The 17,500-nt window shown below is 48.3% G+C and overlaps 1 protein-coding gene across 2 annotated transcripts in view; it reads left to right on the forward strand.

Annotated features, from left to right (window-relative positions):
• Positions 1-17,500, forward strand: part of LOC142891888 (transcription factor COE1-like) — a 71,110-nt gene that overhangs the window by 53,608 nt on the left and 2 nt on the right. The window contains exons 11-17 of one of the 2 annotated variants that reach the window (XM_076031813.1): positions 5,092-5,180; positions 11,950-12,015; positions 12,129-12,291; positions 13,018-13,200; positions 15,231-15,422; positions 15,588-15,656; positions 16,484-17,500. The exon at positions 16,484-17,500 is cut by the window's right edge and continues 2 nt beyond it. In XM_076031813.1, coding sequence (XP_075887928.1) covers positions 5,092-5,180; positions 11,950-12,015; positions 12,129-12,291; positions 13,018-13,200; positions 15,231-15,422; positions 15,588-15,655 — 761 coding nt within the window. In that variant the 3' untranslated portion in view covers position 15,656; positions 16,484-17,500. The remainder of the gene's footprint in view (positions 1-5,091; positions 5,181-11,949; positions 12,016-12,128; positions 12,292-13,017; positions 13,201-15,230; positions 15,423-15,587; positions 15,657-16,483) is intronic. The other variant, XM_076031815.1, reaches the window with a different exon arrangement.

The following is a 17,500-nucleotide window of genomic DNA, read 5'->3' on the forward strand; positions in this document are numbered from 1 at the left end:
TACCAATTTCCAATCTTTATTATTCATCTGAGACCCCCGTGGTGCAGGTGTGCACCAGTAACTGTCCAAATAAGCAGTGTAGATCTTCACACTCACCATGTTTACAGCCTCGTGCAAAAGACATTGTTGGTTTTCGCTGTCCACTGAAACTGAAGCTTTCTTGGTTGTTATACACATATTGGAAAAGGGAGAAAACAGGAGCAACACCTGGGATGTTATCAGTGAGTAACAGTGCCCTGTATGACATCACAGGGGGTTGATTTCAAAAGCTGGGGAAGGTGGAGTAAGCAAAGGAAAGTATTTTCTCATTTCAGGCAAGTTAAACACAGACTGAGACACATTCCAGTCGAAACAGCTCCACCAACAGGAAATGCACAGAACTGGTGTTCAGACACCAGAACTGAGAACTAAGAGCAGGACCAGGACCTACATTCCCCCAGTCTGCAACATCACTGCTCCGACCCTGAGGCGAGCCGGCCTCTAATTGGCCCGTCTGGTCGCTCACTCCTCCATCTATTGGCTGGAGCTGACCTCGCGTGACCTCAGCCATTGGCTGATGGCTTCAACATGTGACCCTTGAAAGGCGATCTCTCGCCGCCATCGGCCGACTCCTCGCCTCCAGCTCCACGTCCTCTCCCGGAAGTCACCGGCGAAAGGTCGCGGAGGCTGCTGCGAGCTGATTGGCCGATCGCCGCTAAGGGCTGCAGGCTAACTGCAGCCCTTAGCGGCAGCAGCGGCGGCAGCGAGGACCGAGCAATTACGTTTGAGCGCCCACACAATTGCAGTCACAGGCGCACAGTGTAAACACGGGCGGCGCAGCACTGCCTTCAGGTCACAGCTTACACAACGCAACACAGCGCGCGCACACTCACACACACACTTTGAAACAGGGGCAGAATTTAAACGTAATTGTGAATCAGAGAGATATGAAGGAAAGCTGGTGAGAAGTCTGCTAAACAGATGGTCCGCCACACACACACACACACACACACACACACACACACACACAATGTATGTGTACACACATACACGAGTTCCGTATGGCCGCTTCATCAGCCTGCTGGGAGAAATTAACATTCTCGACTTCACACACGTCCATAAACACACAGCGGTACAAAGTAACAATCAATCCATGTTTAACGACACGAGCACGAGGTCACGAGGGGATTTATTTTTTTGAATTCTTAACAAATACATGCTATAAACACACACCCACGCACACACCCACGCACACACACACACACACACACACATATACATGCATTAATCAACTGTCAATTAAACATACAACAATATAAAAAAGTCACAGTACAGTGATACCTCCGAGTCGGCAGCAGGATATTCATCCGCAGAGTTTCAAGGCAATGAGCAAAGTCAGGACGTGTCGTCGGCATCAGAACAACTGAAAACTGCCGCAGGTGCCTCGAGACGGCGACACTGACGTGTTTCCACACGGCAGACTTTAAACACGCTGGGGATGATGGGAACTCCGACACACAAGATCGCTCATCTTTATTTTTACACCTCGACTCCCAACGTCCTGTTAGGCAACGATAACCAAACTGAAAAACTACATTGCCTCAGATAATCACATTCAAAATGCAAATATGTATACATATCTATCTATCTATCTATCTATCTATCTAACTATCCATATATATTTATAGATATAGTTATAGCTATAGATATAAATAAAAACGTGTCAGGGATCCCGGCGGCAGAAAGAGATGGCGGAATGACGCGTGTGAAGAAGCAGAAGAAGAAGAAGAAGAAGACGAAGAAGAGACAGAAAGGCGGACTTTTAAAACCAGATTGTAAAGTATCGATCTGGTCATAAGTGGATCGCGCGTATACCGACACACACGCACACACACACACACATGCAGATACACACACCAGAGGAGAGGAGCTGCGCAGAGAAAGAGATCTCATCTCATAAGGGGAAGAATGAAGCAATAATTCAGTGGTATTGAACTGCAGGCTGGCCAGAGAATCAATATCACCACGCCTCACCCCCACCGCCCTTACCCTCACTCTCTCTCCCTCCCTCCCCTCCTTCTTCTTCTTCTCTGTCCGCTCACCATTTTTTCCCCTCTGTTTCTCTCCACCAAATAAGATGGCCAGAGTAGAGGGGGTTGTGGGATGTGGAGGGGGTGTCATCACCGTGCCATTACACACGCACAAACAGGAAATCAGCTTTGGCAACCCCTGTCTTCGCCATCCTAGTTTTTCTTTTTTCTTTTTTTTTTTTCAACCACTTCCCCTTTTTTTCGCCTCAGCCCTCCTTTGCCGTGCCAGTTTTTTCATCTTTATTGTGAAACAGGAGTGGATGGTCTTTTCTCATGAAACTTCTATGAGTATTGATCGGCGAGGCAGCTCCGGACCCGTCGGAGGAAAAGCGAAGGTTGCAGAAGGGGAGCAGGTGGAGGAGGGGTGGTGGTTTTTTTTGTTGTTTTTTTTTGGGCCAGATGGCTGGATGAGAAGGCTCTGTAAACCCAGCAGCCACGCAGGAATCCGTCGTCTGAAGGTTCTCAGTCGTTCGGGTTGCCTAAGTGTTGGAGGGTCAACTGAAACGTCTTCAAGACAGCCAAAGCCAGTCCAGTTGGCGCTGCTTGACCCTCCTACACTAGACGTCATGATGTTCTATAACAGGGGTGGCCAAACTTTTCGACTGGTGGGCCACAATGGGTTCTGGGGGACCGTAGCAGGAGCAGATGAATGGAGTGTTTTGGTGACCCATGAAATAGATATACCATAGGACATGTAGAAAACATGTGCTTTAATGTCAATTGAAAATGAACAAAAGCAAAGTTACAGCAAAATTAGTGTCTTTGTAGCCCCGTGGTGTTTATCTCTTTATTGACATGGCTCTTAAAACACTGAAAAAATGGATGAAATACAGATATTTTATGACTTACTTATTATTAATATCATTTCTTCAATTTGGGCGTGCCGGATTAAAAAGCTTAACAGGCCGCATATGGCCCCCAGGCCGTAGTTTGTCCATGCCTGTTCTAGAATCAACATCCTGCCACTCACTGTCACAAAAAGTTTTAGTCATGTTTCTAATCGTCTCTTAGTTGTTGCTGCACATTTTTCTGTTGTTGTTGTTCCTGCTCCATTCTTTTGATCAGAGAACGATCGGCCATGACAGAAACAATCGGCAGCGTCAGCTACTGGAGACACGAGTCCTTGTTTGCACGGAACAAAGACTGCAACACAAAGTGGCTTGGAAATGAAAACTAATAGCTGGGAGGTGTGGAGGGATTCAGGGGGAACCTGCCTCCGAGTCGTCCTTTGCAGTGATTTCCAACCACTAGTGTACCGTGAAATAATGTCAGGTGGGCCGTTAAAAATTGCTCTAATTTACACATATACACATAAACACCACCCTTGGCTCAACTAAACCAGTTTCCAGATCAGAAAAATCATCCTTCAAAGGAATCCCATCATCTGCCAAGCTGTTGCTGCTGGGACCAGTGTTAGTTGTCGCATTGGAAAGATGGTACTACAAAAGCAAAACTGTGTCGCATGTGATCCGCCGGACATCGACTGTTTACTGTCTGAACACCGCCAGAGGAACCGTTGAAGTAACCGGAGCCTGTGGCACGCGCACACACACACACACACACACACACACACACACACACACACACACGTTAATACGCCATGCTATGACTTAGAGAACATATTGTTCTATTAATAAAGAGTCAGTTGGAGTCTATTTAGCTCTGAGACATCAAAACCTCTGTAAGTCATCCTGCTGTGTGTGTGTGTCTGTGTGTGCGTGTGTGTGTGTGTGCGTGTGTGTGTGTGTGTGCGTGTGTGTGTGTGTGTGTGTGTGTGTGTGTGTGTGTGTGACACCAGAGCTGGCGTTGTTTCAGTGTCTCCAGAGATGTACAGTGTGGATCTGACACTGGCAGTTAATTCTGACAGTTGATCTCTCGCCAACTGTCAGGCAGCTGTGGCGCTTTTGTTTTTCTCCCAGTTTTTCTTTTTTAGTATGGATGCTTTAACACGTGTGTCGTGTCCAAAATCACAAAGTCCTTTGCTGGTTACCTAGTACTTTTGAACACTTAAGAGCTAGAAGTGTGTCGACACAGAGATGGGTTTTTTGTGTGTATATGCAGTGTATTATCACACTCGCACAGCAAAGTGGCGTCGCAGCCTTGATGTCATTGCAATGTATAAATCATAGTTCTGCTTGCAGTGCCGCTGCGCCTCTAGTGGTGCTAACAAATTGAGTGATTTAGGCCGTAACAGAACCCAGAACTTGGAATGTGATTCATAGGCGTTGAGCACACACACACACACACACACACACACACACACACACACACACGATGAGAGAAACTTACAAACACAGGCTGCAAGTAATCAGTGCTGGTTGTGGAAAGTACCAAACATCACTCCAGCTGCGCAATTCACACATTCTACCAGCATGCTGTAAAACCAAGGGAGCGCATCAGCAGGGCGGGGGGACTTAGTATTGAACACACACACGCACACACACACACACACACACACACACACACACACACACACACACACATGCTACAGCTGTTAGCATCCTGCTGACTGACCGAGCTCTTAGCTCCTGACTTGGTTGACGTTTTGATGGAATAAAGACTGAAAGAGAAGCTACAAACATCAAAACGCAGCCCTGAATGGTTTTATATCGCACCTGCATGTTATTATCCAAATGGCACTTCAGACACAACTAGCTGCTCCAGGTTTCCAGGTTTCTGCCTGCCCAACCTCAACACACTCACTAAGCTGCCGGCTCCTGCAATGGGGTCAACAGTTCCACCAGTAAAACCTGGGTCCTGGGACTCGTGCAGTAGCTTGGAAGAAAATCACAAAACACTAAAAATGAATTTGCTGGCGCTGTGTGCGAGAACAAAGAGAATAACAGGTGCTGCGCGCGATGTCTGAGACCCTGAGTGCTGCATCTGCTGTTGCTGAAGCGGGTCGTAGGTGGTCTCAAGTCAGTTTTTCTTTCATCCCTATGACGGGAACAAACCTCCACACGAGGACATTGAACCACACAAGACGAATTGAAAACAAACCCTCTGCCTTCTGTTTGTGCAGCGCTGAACGAGCCGACCATTGACTACGGTTTCCAGAGGCTTCAGAAGGTCATCCCTCGACACCCCGGGGACCCCGAGCGGCTGCCTAAGGTACGGAAATGATACTGGAAACACAGAGCAAGAGAAACAAAGGAAAAAACATTTCATTCCGTTCTGATTTTTAGTTTTGCATTGAGACTATTCAGACCATAAAACAATATTTTGACTGTCGAACAGCTGGAGATGTGGGGACGTTCCGTAAAGCGCATCAGATGTGAACAATTAGCACCGAACCATTAGCTCAGCTTTGATAGAGCCCTTCGAGCAGCTGTTGCTGATTGGCCCCCACATTCCTGCTGCTGCTTTCAGAGGATTGGCCGCCGCTGTCTTGACGTCAGCAAAGAGTGGGCGTCGGCCAGGGCGGGGGTGATGTGGCGATGAAGCAATCGGCGACGCCATCATCACAGCCACCGCCAGCGCTGCCGGCACTCGGGCCGCTGCAAACGTCTGAGCAGTTGCAGCTGATGTGGGCTACGACCGTGGGAACGTGCACGGGACATTCCGAGAAACTGGATACACTTAAATGGGCAAAATTAAAATTGCAGTTTTTCTCGGCTTTCCACCCCTTTCTGTTGTATATTTTCATGTCACAGAATCCTCAGAAAAGACTCTTTTGCAAGTGTGACGTCACAGCCTCCTACGTGCTGTGTCCCTGCTTGTTCTGATTGGCTGCTGCACTTTGATGCGTAATGCGAGTTACTGCGCCGCTGTATAGGCCCCATAATGCAGAAGTCAATTCAAGATGGCGGACTTTTTCGGCATATGCAAGCGACTCCATTGAAATGAATGTGCGTCCACTCTGCAGTTACTCCAGTACACCCTTGCTCAGACTGTCTGAGGCTGAAACCTGGGTGGCTGCTAGATGAACCGATGCTCGGTTGATCCGCTGGTAGATCAACAGAGGATGAGGAGGTGCAAGAGAAGCAACGGCTGCTGGAGCTTCTCGTGTTTGGCCATTTGGTGTAGAAGCAGGACAAAGTGACGCTGTTAGAAGGTCTTCAGAGATAAAAAAAAAAAAAAAAACAGGACAGCAGGTTTTCAGTGTCAACCGTCTCTGTTGTTGTGGTTTTGTGCGTCCAATCTATGTTTGTTTGGTTGTGTGTCCGTGTTTGTGTGCTGGTGGGCACACGCACGTGTGTGTTTCAGCGTCATTGGTCACTGTGTTGCAGTGTGGTGTGGCTGATTGAACCCTGAGACTTTATTGCTGTGTGTGTGTTTGTGCGTGCGTGTGTGTGTGTGTGTGTGTCCATTGGTGCAACTGTGCATCCATCTTATCTGTGTGTTCTGCGTATGTGTATCCAGAGGCTGCGTCCATTTTTTACATTTTTTAATGAAAACATTTTAGTGAAAACATTATTTTTGGTTTGTGTGCAACAATAAGTGGGTGTTAATGTGCTCACACACACACACACACACACACACACACACACACACACACACACACACACACACACTCACACTCACACGTGCCCGTGCTACACTGGGTGTGTATTGATCCTTTTATTAAAGTTGTGAGTGTTTGATAGGAGCAGCATGAAGAAGAAGAAGAAGTGGGGAGACAGACTGACAGCAGACAGACAGACAGCAGACAGACTGACAGCAGACAGACAGACCAACAGACAGACAGATGGGGCAGTGGACTGTGTGAGAGGATTAGAAATGGACAGCCCAATCCATAATTGTTCACTGAACATTGAGGGGATCTCACTAGCACACACGTGTACACACACACACACACACACACGTGCACGGTCCCACATTCACCTGCCAGTTTGTGTCACTGTGATCCCTTCAGCATCCGTCCATATGTGCACTTACAGTCGCTGAAACACACTGCCAGGCTTCGCTTTGGCTCAAATCACCAGCTTTGTACTCACATTTCCCACTTTCTTTATTCACTTATTTATGTTTATTTTTTTCCCCTCCCACGGAGAACTCCAGCTGTTTTATGCCCCAGTTACACAAGTCTGCAGAACTTTAGGGAGTGAAAAAAATTTGCATGTATTGACTTATTTCTAATACGCTATTGCCTCAGCGTATTAGAGTGTTTTAGGGGGATCATTTTAGATAATTGCAGGTTTAAGCAAACACAAGGGGATAAAAGAACTTCAGGGTTTTCTCTTAAAATCTAGTGAGTGTTATCGTAAATCTGGCTTTTGGAACCATCCATCTTCTATGCCTGCTTCCTCCTGCACTCAGGGTTGCGGAGGTCTGCTGGAGCCTCTCCCAGCTGTCATAGGGCAAAGGCAGGATGATACCCTGGACAAGTGGCCAGTTCATCGCAGGTCCACATAGAGACAAACAACCATTTGCACTCACATACACACCTAGAGACAATTTACAGTTTCCAATTCACCTCACATGCATGCTTTTGGACCGTGGGAGGAAGCTGGAGAACCCGGAGAGAACCCATACAGACACAGGGAGAACATGCAAACTCCACACAGCAAGGCCCCAGACCCGGGATCAAACCCACAACCTTCTTGCAAGAGCCATCCGCATTTGGAACTAATTGAATTAAATTGAATTAAAATTACCAATTTTAGACGCTTGACCTGTGTTGCCGTCTGTTAGCATGTTGTTAAACTGTAGCTGTGAGGGAAGATTCTGCAACGGTTTGGGTGGCCGTGGTCCTGGGTGAGTCACCCGTCTGACGACGTCACCCGTCCCGCTGAGGTCACATCAGCGTCACCCCCACGGGGAGCAGCCCTGCTGAGGCAGCAGCCTGCGGGAATGAAACCTGTGTGTGTCAAAATTCACTTTAGCGTTTAGCGGCACATCAGCTGGAGTAGACACGGGTCCGCGAGGAGACGGACGCACATGTGCGCGCGCGTGTGCACGTCGGTGATATATGTGTCGCATGCTCTCCACCACTCCCCCCCCCCCCCCCCCCGCCTCACCCCCCCACCTTCCTCGCGAACGTATGTGCAAAGTATGACATCATCCACGGGGCGAGGTGTGACCCTGCATGTACGGCTCCCCTAATGGGACATTAGAGGCGGATCCAACGGCTCATGTATCAACATTAGGGAGGAATAAGTCAAGCATGTGTGTGTCTGCTGGCGTTGCACACACACACACACACGCACGCACACACACACACACACACGTGGACGTTCGGCCTTCAGCAGCCCTAATGCACGCGGCCTGCGCGTCTAAGTGTGCGTAATGTGTGGTTATCGCATTAGGGCGGGGCATAACTCAGGCAGTGAAAGCGAGGCGACGCCCACTCCTCCTCCTCCTCCACTGCCTCCTCTTCTTCTCCTCCACCTCCTCCCTGCCAAGTGATCCGTCTCTGCCTTTTCGAATCAGCCGCCGACTGTCTGGCTGTCAGTCTTCCTGTCTGTAGGTTTGCCGGAAACAGACAAGAATAGATGGTATGAAAGGTTATTAAACTTTTTTTAAAAGGTCCCGCTGATGAGTAAAAAAAACGAAAAAAGACAGATCAAAAGGAGGAGGAGTATTTTTAAAGGCTTGACGAGGTGTGACAGTTGAGTGACAGACAGCCGCGACGTCAGGCATATGTTCCATAAATATTTGACGACAAATAAGAACAAAACGTGAACGAGTCGCGTCAGTCCAGACACACAAACGAGCTTTAGAGGCTCTAAAACCAAACTTTATTGCCGCAATTACAGAAATCACAAAAAAAAAAGGAATGAAAGAGAAGCGGTTTTGTGGTGCTGCGGCTGTCATCGCCACCGGCTCTGATGACGGGAAGCAGCTGATTGGACGCGCTGAGGTCGTTTCCAGTGCAAGCGCTCGAAAGCGGCAATGCAGTCAAGCTTCTAGGTGAGAGACTAAATTTAATCCAAGTGGATCAGCTGACGGAGCAAAGTTCAGCCGCGGAGGTGACATCAGCTGCTCGCTGCAGTTAGACGCTAGTGAGCCGGAAGATAAGTTTAAACCATGTGGAGTTTACTATTCTTCAACCCTCCAGCAGCCGGATTCTTTTCGTTTGTTTGTTGGTTTGTTTTCTTGTTTTTTTTTTGGGGTGGGAGGAGTTGCTGCATAAATAAATACACATTTCTTGCCAATCAGTTGCTTCGTTGGCAAACTTGAAAATCTGGCACGAATCAGTTTTTTGATGCCTTTCAATTTTGAAATCTTTACTTCTCCATCCTGGACTCAAGTACAGTAGCTTGGAAGAGTTAATAATTACCCCCAAAGTTTACAGATCTAGTGAAAACAACGCGTTTAGCCCTCTGTTTACAGCCTCCTGCAAGAATAAAGTGCCCTTATTTGGGCTTCCAACTGAAACTGAACTGACACAGACAGAAGTTGTTGTCACTAACTTGGGAGAGGTGTCAGTGCCCTCTGTGACATCACAAAGGGCTGATTATTAGAACTGAATGTTGTTGCACACATTTTTCTGAAAAGTGGAGCCAGCAAAAATAACATCCAGAGTTCTTTTCATTTTTGGAGAAAATTAGACACATTATTGTTAATTTAGCATTGCGTAAGACAAAAATAATTTGTAGCAACTATTTAGACACACAAATATTCAGTTTGTCTTAAATTTTTGCTGCACCAACTCAACATGTAACATGTCAAACAAGTCGTACGAGTTGATGCTGTCAATTCCCTCCTCTGCTTCCGGCTGACTGAGTTTTGGCCTCTCTGGGCGTCGGAGCCAGATCACTTTTGGAGTTTCTGATCTGATCACCCTCAGGCGTCGCTTATTTGCATCTGAAGAGCGGAAGCTGAAGGATGAAGCTAATCCCAGCAGCAGCGCCTCCTTGCTTATAGATCCTAGAGATCAATTAGCCCACGAGGAGCGGTAAACCAGCCCGATCGATGCTGTCAGTCAGTCAGTCAGCCAGTCAGCCAGTCACTCACTCACTCACTCACTCACTCACTCACTCATTCAGCCAGTCAGTCAGTCAATCAGTCAGTCAGTCAGGCTTGTGAGTGATGCAGCCTGCAAACCTGATGACAATGATGACAGTGAGGACGATGATGAGGATGATGAGGATAAGGATGAGGATGATGATGATGATGACAACAAAGACGATGATGAGGATGATGATAAGGATGAAGATGATGATGTTACTAGAGGATCATCTTTCTTTCCCGTTTATCGGCCGCCGGCTTTACTGGAAGCGCTCAAACATTAGGGATCAGGTTTCGTTTAGTGTGTGTGTCTGTCTCAGTGTGTGTGTGTCTGCACGTGTGCGTGTGTGCACACCACTCTAACAATAAGGGGTTAACGGAGCGCCCGGCTCGCTGTAATAATGTGTAAAAGATTGAATTTGGCTCTGTGGACAGACACGCTGGGAAGTGCTGACTGGCTGCGTGACCTCTCATATCTCCGCACTGATGGAGAGGCAATATGTTGCAGCAGGCACCAGCATGCTGGAGCCAGCACACACACAGTCGGCCACAAGAGCGCGCGTCTGTGTGTGTGTGTGTGTGCGCGTGTGTGTGTCACCCGGCGCAGGTTAATACTGTGAAGCACAGAGTAATTTTCCCCCTGTCGCCGGGCGGCCTCCCGCTGCGCACCACGACAACACATTAACTGTTAAACAAGACACCTTAGACCTCGAGGGGGGTGCGGTGCGGTGGGGGGGTGTGGCTGGAGCAAGCAGAGGGGGAGATGCTGGGGGGAGGAGTGGAGGGGTGAGGAAGGCACAGAGTCGAGGAGTGGGTGGAAGAATGAGAAGGACTATTTCCAGCAGCATGTGTGGGGTTGTGTGTGTGTGTGTTGGGGGGGGGGGGGGGGGGGGGTTAAGGTGAGGACGGAGGCAGAGGACATTGAGTTGAGCGATAATTGACTATGGCATCCGTCACACGGTGGAGGGATGGAAAGAAAAAAGGATGAAAGAAGGAGGTCTTGAAAGTTTTAGATCCTGTGAAACAACAAAACAAAACCCCCCAAAAAACGGAGACGATTTCTCTGTTTGATGGCCTGTCGCTCCGCCGCCGCTGCCGGCAGCACTTTACATTCACTTTACATGTTAAATACCTGCGATAAACACCCTGTGAGGTGTCACTTACTCTGCACAGAATGAAAGCGCAGGACTTGACAGCCGATAATCTGCCTTTAAAAGCGCCCAGGAGCCATTTGTTTACGAGCGGGCGCCGAGACGGATGGATGGAGGGGAAGCTGCACGTGATCCCCGTGTAGAGCAACTTGTTTGTGTCGTCGGAGCCTCTGCCAAATGGATTTTTCTTTTTTCCTTCTTGTTGTATTATAAGGGTACAACCGTGACCTTCAGACGACCTTCTTCTGCTTCTCCTGCTGAGGCTCAGAGACGCCCATTGGTCCAAAGAAGCCGTCGTTGTTCCAGGAAACTGACCTTGAGCTCCAGCCAGTCCCTGGCGTCTTGGGAATCAAACATACACGTCACATGAACAACAGTATAAAACTAGATTATATTATATTGTCTGGGCGACGCGGTGGCCCATAGCAAGAAGGTTGCTGGTTCGATTCCAGGTCTGGGACCTTGTCGAGTCTGCATGTTCCCCCCCGTGTCTGCGTGGGTTCTCCCCGGGTTCTCCAGCTTCCTCCCATGGTCAAAAAACACGCATGTGAGGTGAATTGGAAACCCTAAATTGTCTCTCGGTGTGCATGTGAGTGCGAATGGTTGTTCGTCTCCATGTGGACCTGCGATGAACTTGCCCCTTGTCCAGGGTGTCACCCTGCCTTCGCCCTATGGCAGCTTGGGAGAGGCTCCAGCAGGCCTCCTGAGCTCAGGAAGATGTGGATATAGAAGATTGATGGATGGATTAAATTGTACAGTTCAGACTTTGCGCCGTGTTTATTCCTCCAAAGAAAATATCAGAGGAGTACAATCAGAACTTCTTCCTTGTTCTTCAGGAGGTCATTCTGAAGAGAGCAGCCGACCTGGTGGAGGCGCTCTACGGTTTGCCCCACAACAACCAGGTGATCATCACACACTCTTATCACACATCGTTGCTTCAGGCTGTCTGTGGTAATAACCCCGCCGCACCCTCCCACTCACTCACCTGCTCTCGCTCTGCTGCGCCCCCTCGCAGGAGATCATCCTGAAGCGTGCGGCCGACATCGCAGAGGCGCTCTACAGTGTGCCGCGGGGCCACACCCAGCTCTCTGGCTCCACCCACAGCGGCATGATGGGCGTCAACTCCTTCACGGGCCAGCTGTCCGTCAACGTCTCGGAGCCGGCGCAAGGAAATCAAGGTAACGCAGGAAAACTCGGACATGACGAGTGCAATGGTTTCACAGCGAAAAGAGAGAAGTAGCAGCGGTGGCACTCTTTGAGTTTTGAGTGACGAACACCAAGAGCCGCCGAGAGAACCTGATTGGCCCAGTTTAAATGCGAAATGCGAAGTTTCATCCAATCAGTTTACAAAAGATGAAAATTAGCCTTGGGCTGTAACCATGCATATTTACATGCATGTAATAAGAAAATAATATACCGTATATAATATAATGCGTTGTTTTGAAAGATGAATGAATTAAAAAAAAAACATTTTAAGAACACTCCTCCCCTTTCTAACTGGGGTTAGGGTTGTCTGGCCATATTTTTTTTATTTTTTTTGACTGAAAGACCATGACTGAAAAATCTCCAATAGAAAGATTTGCTATGAAGCTCGTTTCAGGTCACAGTCGTCCTGTCAGCGGTTTTAGAGGCGTTTATTTTTGAATTGCGCTTTATGGGAAAAATGCTTTCCGGGCTCGATGGGATTTCTTTTGCTGCAGTACCTGGAGTGGCCACTGGAGAAAAAAAATCGGCACGCTGCCATTCATGCTGGCAGTTTGGTATCCAGTCCTTACAGCCCATCCATGTCTCTGACTCTTAGCAGCTAACATCTGTCGAGAGCCGAGAGAGATTGTACCTGTGCTCGCGTTGCAACCTCGTGGCTCCTCACCGCTGCCCCTCCCCCTCCGCTGCTCTCACTGCAGGTTTCGTGCGCAGCAGCAGCAGCGTGTCGCCGCACGGCTACGTGCCCAGCTCCACACCGCAGCAGAGCGGCTACACCTCGGTCACCAGCACCATGAACGGCTACGCCAACAACGGTGGGATGACCAACCTGGGCGGCTCGCCCACCTTCCTCAACGGCTCGGCCGCCAACTCGCCCTACGCCAGTGAGTTCACTGCCGCTGGGGGCTGGGAGGTGTGAGGGGGACAGGGATCAAAGGTTAAATGCTGAAAAAACAATCCGCAGTTGAAGGAGAGAAAAAAATATCACTTCCAAAAGACTTACTTTGCATTTTGGCCTCAGTGCCAAGACGTTATGAACTCAGTTTGATTTGCATCTTGTGCGTTTGAGGTTGAAGTCATATTTTCTCCTCTGTAGCTGAGTTTCCATTACAGTTTTTTTCACAAAATAAAACAGAATTTCAAAAATTTCTGCAAAGTACAATTGCAATTTGCAGGTGTTTCCACTGAATTGTTTGGAATTGTGTGAAACATAATGTGATGTTTATGTTTGCTTTTGTTTGTTTACATTTGTTTGCCCGACAAGAATGGTTGTTAGATTTTTCTCTTTGATTACTTGTAAAAAAAAAAAAAATTCCGTCTCCTCCTCCATCCAAACACAGCGCGGTATTTAGGTTTTGCGCAATTGTAGGGGTAGTGGAAACGCAGCTACTGTCAGCACGCGCCGGACTGTGTAGAGGCAGTTTGAACAAGGATGGAGAAGTACAACATCTGCTTATTATGACTATTAAATAGCTGCACTCTACCAGGAGGGTGCAGGAAGTCGCACACATCGCTACCTGCACGTCCGTGCACAGACGGCCAAACTCTCACACACGCCGAGCTGAGGTTCCCCGAGGAAGGCGGGTGGGGGGGGGGATCTATCCCACCATCTTCAAACACAATCAGCTATACGCCGTCCCGCCCTGACAGCCCGTCATCTGTCAGCCCCCACCCCCCCAACACACACACACACACACACACACACACACACACACACACACACTCCCGCCGGTGGATAATTGCGCTCCTCCTTCCATTTAGCAGGAGGAGGAAGTGAAGAGGGTTATTATTGGTTCGCTCGTAATTTTCCTCTGCTCTCTGGCGTCACACAGCTGGATCCTGGAACAGATCCTGCCAGACAGATGCACACACGCACACACACACACACACGCACACGCACCCACACACGCACACACACGCACGCACACACACACACTCCTCCACAATCCAATATGGCGTTGTTCTGTCAGGGCAGACGACCGAAAAAGTTATTTTGGCTTTGTGGTTACTTCCGCATTATGCGGCCTTTAGAGCGTCCACGGCAGTGTCACTTCCCATCATGCCTCTGGAACTCGCTTGACACATCATGAATGCACCGGCCAATCAGAATGAGCCGAGATGTAGCACTTATGACATGCTAGAAACTATTTTCTGGTGATTTTCTGGAATGATTAAAAGTTCATGACTTAAAAACCTTCAATAGAGAATTTTATATGAGGCCTGTTTCAGGTCAGAGGCGTCCTGTAAACCGTTTTACAAGCATTTGTTTTTGTATTGCGATCTGTGGGAAAAATACACGGGACTTGTGGCTGCAGTACCTCGAGTGACCACTGAAAGAAAATCACAGCACCACCATATTGGCTGTCTGATATCCTGTTCTCATAGTAAATCTGTGACACACACACACACACACACACACACACAGGCGCACACTCTGCAACTGCAGCCACTGACCAACTGGGGAGCAGCATTTTACTTTGAAATGCATCCAGAGCTTAAGAAGATGGTCCTCTCTGGTGTATTTACATTGACTCGGAATCAAAGTCTAAATTGAATGCTGCAAAGGAGACAACTGAACAAATTAGACCTAAAACCAGGCCAAAGAGCAGGTGCAGCTGATTCCAGTCACCTTCTGACGACGTTCTCCCTCTTCTCCTCACAACACACGTGTTTCTAGCTGTTCTATCAAGCCCAGTAGAAAAAGAGTGACGCTTTTTCCACAGAGAAGAAAGAACTTTATTAAATATTGTGAGCGTCAAAAATAGTATTTTTACACTCCAAAGTTTTTTGGGTTTTTTTTTTTTTGAAAAAGGACAACGTCATGGTGTTGACAATAGTCTCATCAACAACGTTTTTTGGCCAGTGGAGCAGGGGCTAAAGTGTCTCATCAAAGCCACTTCTTGTCCCCCTGCAGTCGTCCCCTCCAGCCCCACCATGGCCTCCTCCACCTCCCTCCCCTCCAACTGCTCCTCCTCCTCCGGCGTCTTCTCCTTCTCTCCGGCCAACATGGTATCGGCGGCCGTCAAGCAGAAGTCGGCCTTCGCCCCGGTGGTCCGGCCGCCCTCGTCGCCGCCGCCCTCCTGCACCAGCGCCAACGGCCTCCAAGGTACTGGGCCGCGGGAGGGATCGGGGTGGAGTCTCCCCTCCGTCTGACTCGCTTCCTGTCGTTTGATTTCTCCCTCGCTCTTCGATCCTCTCCTGACGTCTGAACCTGACTGTTCTAACTCTCTCCCTCCCCCGACCTCTCCGCCGCCCCGTCTCTCTCCTCCAGACCAAACCTTTGTGGACTCTAGCAAGTACTCGACAGCCAGCTCTCTACAAGGCCTGGCCTTCACCTAAAGTATGTCCCTCCGTTTCCTCCGTTTCCTGCTCTCCCTGCAGCTCCTGCTCCTCCTCATTCCCCTCAGCCCTCTGCGCTTCACACTCGGCCTGGCACGCTGCTCTCATCTCACTTTCCCTTGTTTGAGTTTGTCGTCTCTTCCGTCTCATTGTCGCGTCTCCATCGACTCACCGGCTTCTCCAGAGTCACTCCATCCCCAGAACACAGCCTGGACACAAACTGCACACCACTCGGTAGCACCAGTAGGACGTGAAAAGTTCAACAACAGAAAAAAATAAAATTTTCATTTTTCTTGTGCCAACCCATGCCTTGTGTGTGTGTGTGTGTGTGTGTGTGTGTGTGTGTGTGTGTGTGTGTGTGTGTTCACTCATTAAAAACACTTTTTGAATCACTCATGAGCCGCCTCACACATGTTGACACACACCCTGGGTTGGGCACTTTGCCATCACACACACACACACACACACACACATATGTAAACACACATACATATACACACACAAACACACGTAAACACACAGTAAATGACTCCAACTTTTCCCACACTGAATTAAGTTCATGGGACTTTATTTGTGTGTGTGTGTGTGTGTGTGTGTCTGTGTGCGTGCACAAGTGTGCATTCTTCAAAAAGCCGGATCAGATGATGCTCAGAGTCACTGATTTATTGCCTGACTGATGTTTGAAATGTCCCAACAGTCACACAGCTGCTCAGATGGGAAAATACACTGATGCACTTCTCTCAGGCTTTTAATACTGCTATAAAATAGTATTCTGGCCACGTGTTGTTTTTTTAAGTTTTCACTCATGTGTGTTTCTTTTCCGTGCAGCGATCCCGGGGATGATCGTCCCGCCCATGTGAAGGCGCGTGGCTGCACCCGCGCCTGCGTGGATGTGTGTGGTTTTGCGTGCGAGGAGAGTGAGGCGCACCAGCGGCCGAGCCGAGGGCGACCCGAGGAGGCCGGCGCCGGCCACACTCCGGTGGGGACGGACGCACGCGATGGAGCCGTCCCACTCTGAAGGAACAAACTAACTCAGGCCCTTTCTGTGCAAGAAAAACAAAGAAAAACAAGGACAAAAAAGACTGTTTGTGAGCGAAATGAGTTGTTTAGACTTTGTACACCTCGATGCTTTTATAGGAGAATGGCCACGCCCATAATACCAGTCTCCATGGACACAGGACGTGTTTTTTGTTTTGGAGGGAATCTTTTCTCTTATTGTTTGATTATTTTTGTTGAATAGTTAATCACCTTTAACTATTTCTCATGAAGGGATTTGCTATTTACGACATTTGGCCACGAATGAAGGAATATAATGTGAAGAATAGATGACGATGATGATGATGATGATGATGATGATGATGATTGTTACACAGTCATTTCAAACCTACATGAACAAACAAAAAAAAAACTGCCGAAGAACTTTGCTTTTGTCAAAACACTTTTTTTTTTGTTGCCAATGTGAGATGATTGACGACTAAGATGATTATAGTTTTCAGCCAACAGGTGGCGCAACCACAACCTCAGTACAGCGCACATCCAGCCCCAAAGCCCCCAAAAGTCAGTTTCATGTTGTTGGTACGGACAAATTCTTTCAAGTCTGAAACATTCATTTTGATAAAGTTTTACTTTGACTTGTTCAACACTTTTCCTCCGCTGCTGGTTTGCTGCATTCTTTATCTTCCTCTGGCAGCCAATCAGATTGTGGAAATTATCCTAGCAGTCTTAAATTCTCCTCTGCAGTCCTTTGCTACACGACCACCTGCGACCCGGAGACTTTTTAACTTGCTCATTAAATTTTGATGACGGGAGGGGATCGTAACGCCTGAATGTAAAAAAAAAAAGAAG

Source organism: Nelusetta ayraudi, unplaced genomic scaffold, assembly GCF_046127955.1.
Source record: "Nelusetta ayraudi isolate G7.1 ecotype Tasmania unplaced genomic scaffold, CSIRO-AGI_Nayr_v1 ptg000033l, whole genome shotgun sequence".
Classification (NCBI taxonomy): Eukaryota; Metazoa; Chordata; class Actinopteri; order Tetraodontiformes; family Monacanthidae; genus Nelusetta; species Nelusetta ayraudi.